At 56.2% G+C, this 1638-nt stretch overlaps 1 protein-coding gene across 1 annotated transcript in view; it reads right to left on the bottom strand.

Moving 5' to 3' along the window:
* Ccn2 (cellular communication network factor 2) overlaps positions 1–1153 on the bottom strand; it is a 3564-nt gene extending 2411 nt beyond the window's left edge. The window contains exons 1-3 of the mRNA XM_031380748.1: positions 713–1153; positions 409–628; positions 5–147 (exon numbers count right to left, since the gene is read on the bottom strand). Of these exons, the coding sequence (XP_031236608.1) occupies positions 5–147; positions 409–628; positions 713–775 (426 nt within the window). The 5' untranslated portion in view covers positions 776–1153. The remainder of the gene's footprint in view (positions 1–4; positions 148–408; positions 629–712) is intronic.
* Between the last annotated feature and the right edge of the window lie 485 nt (positions 1154–1638).

Raw genomic sequence — 1638 nt, 5'->3', positions numbered from 1 at the left:
GGCTGGGCAGGCGCACGTCCATGCTGCACAGGGGTACGCAGCCCACAGCCCCATCCAGGCAAGTGCATCGGTATTTGCAGCTGCTTTGAAAGGACTCACCGCTGCGGTACACAGACCCACCGAAGACACAGGGTGCACCATCTTTGGCTGCAGGAGAGAAAGACAAAGTTGTAGAGGTCAGGCAAAGGGTCCCAGGGATCAGAACAGCTAGCTATATCACTGTGCATGTCAAGGTGATGAGCTAGGATCAGGACTGAACGGGGCCGGTTGGAAGCAGCTGCCAACAGGGGCTTTTCTTTTTCTAGAGGGCATCATGCTGGACTTGAGAGAGGGGGTGGTCTAACACTAAAAAGTGAAGGCTCGGCCCAGGGGGCTGGAATGGGGCTGGAAGGGGGCTGCGGATCTTACCAGTGCACACGCCGATCTTGCGGTTGGCGGGGGAGCCGAAATCGCAGAAGAGGCCCTTGTGTGGGTCGCAGGGGTCACGCTCCGTACACAGTTCTCCCAGCTGCTTGGCGCAGACGCGGCAGCAGCCGCATCCGTCCAGCACCAGGCTCACGCCGGCGGGGCAGCGCGGCGCTTCGGCTGCGCACTGACACTGCGCGCTGCAGTCCTGGCCGGTAGCAGGCTGAGGAGAGGAAGGAGAGGGCGGTCAGTCTGCGATCGCTCACTCTGCCCTCCCTCCGTCCCTTCCGTCAGTTCCGGGGCTTACCCGGGTGCAAAGGGCGAGGAGCCCCAAGGCGAGGCTGATGGGACCAGCGACGGAGGCGAGCATGGTCTGGGCGCGGCGGAGGAACGCACAGCGGGATGCAGAGGCGACGAGAGGCGCGGCCGGAGACTGGACTCGGATGGGGCGGAGGTTGGTGTCTGGACGCTCCAGGCGGTGGCGTCTGGGGTTGTCGGCTGGGCTGGAGCTGCTGCTGTCTGGAGGAGGTCGGTCTCCTAGGGTCGGAGCTGGAGTGGGTCTAGCTGAGTCTTCTTGGAGAGAAGAGCTGTGTGAGACTGGGCGGGCGGCGCTGGCCTTTTATAAGCTCCCGGCGGCCGGCTCGCCAAAGAACTGAATGGAGTCCTACACAAACAGGGACATTCCTCACATTCCTCCCCACCTTCCTGCCTCATCAACTCACACCGGATTGATCCTGACCCCTTGACACTCCACATTCCTCCGTCTGAAAAAGCTGGCACACTTTAGCTCGCCAGAAAAAAAAAGGGCGCTGTGTTTCCACACAACACCAAGAAGTCAAACTTTCTCCGTATCCTCTTCGCACCCATCCTGATGAAATGTAACGTAGAAATACATGGGCAACGATTACTTTTCGTATCTTTTCTTCTTAAAAATCGCTTTGCCAGTTCGGGCTACTGACATAAAAACTTCTCAAGACTCAAGTAGCCGAAGAGGCAAATACCATGGGCCCCTAGAAATTAAGAAATATTTCTTTTTCACTGTTTTGGATTTTTTTTTCTTTACGAGATTGTAGTCTCTTGGTCTCTGAGAGGAGAAGGATGCTTATAGTCATTTGAAATACCCCTTCTCCGCCCAGAATTCCTATGTGTATATTTTGTATCTGAAATACAGGCATGATCTTTGGTCACTGGAGATAACTGTTTTGGTGGCTGAAAGATATGAAAGCCAGGGCT

Source organism: Mastomys coucha, unplaced genomic scaffold (genome assembly GCF_008632895.1).
Source record: "Mastomys coucha isolate ucsf_1 unplaced genomic scaffold, UCSF_Mcou_1 pScaffold2, whole genome shotgun sequence".
NCBI classification, from domain to species: domain Eukaryota; kingdom Metazoa; phylum Chordata; class Mammalia; order Rodentia; family Muridae; genus Mastomys; species Mastomys coucha.
Note: the sequence above shows the minus strand (reverse complement) of the source record. Positions and strands in the feature narration are given on the sequence as shown.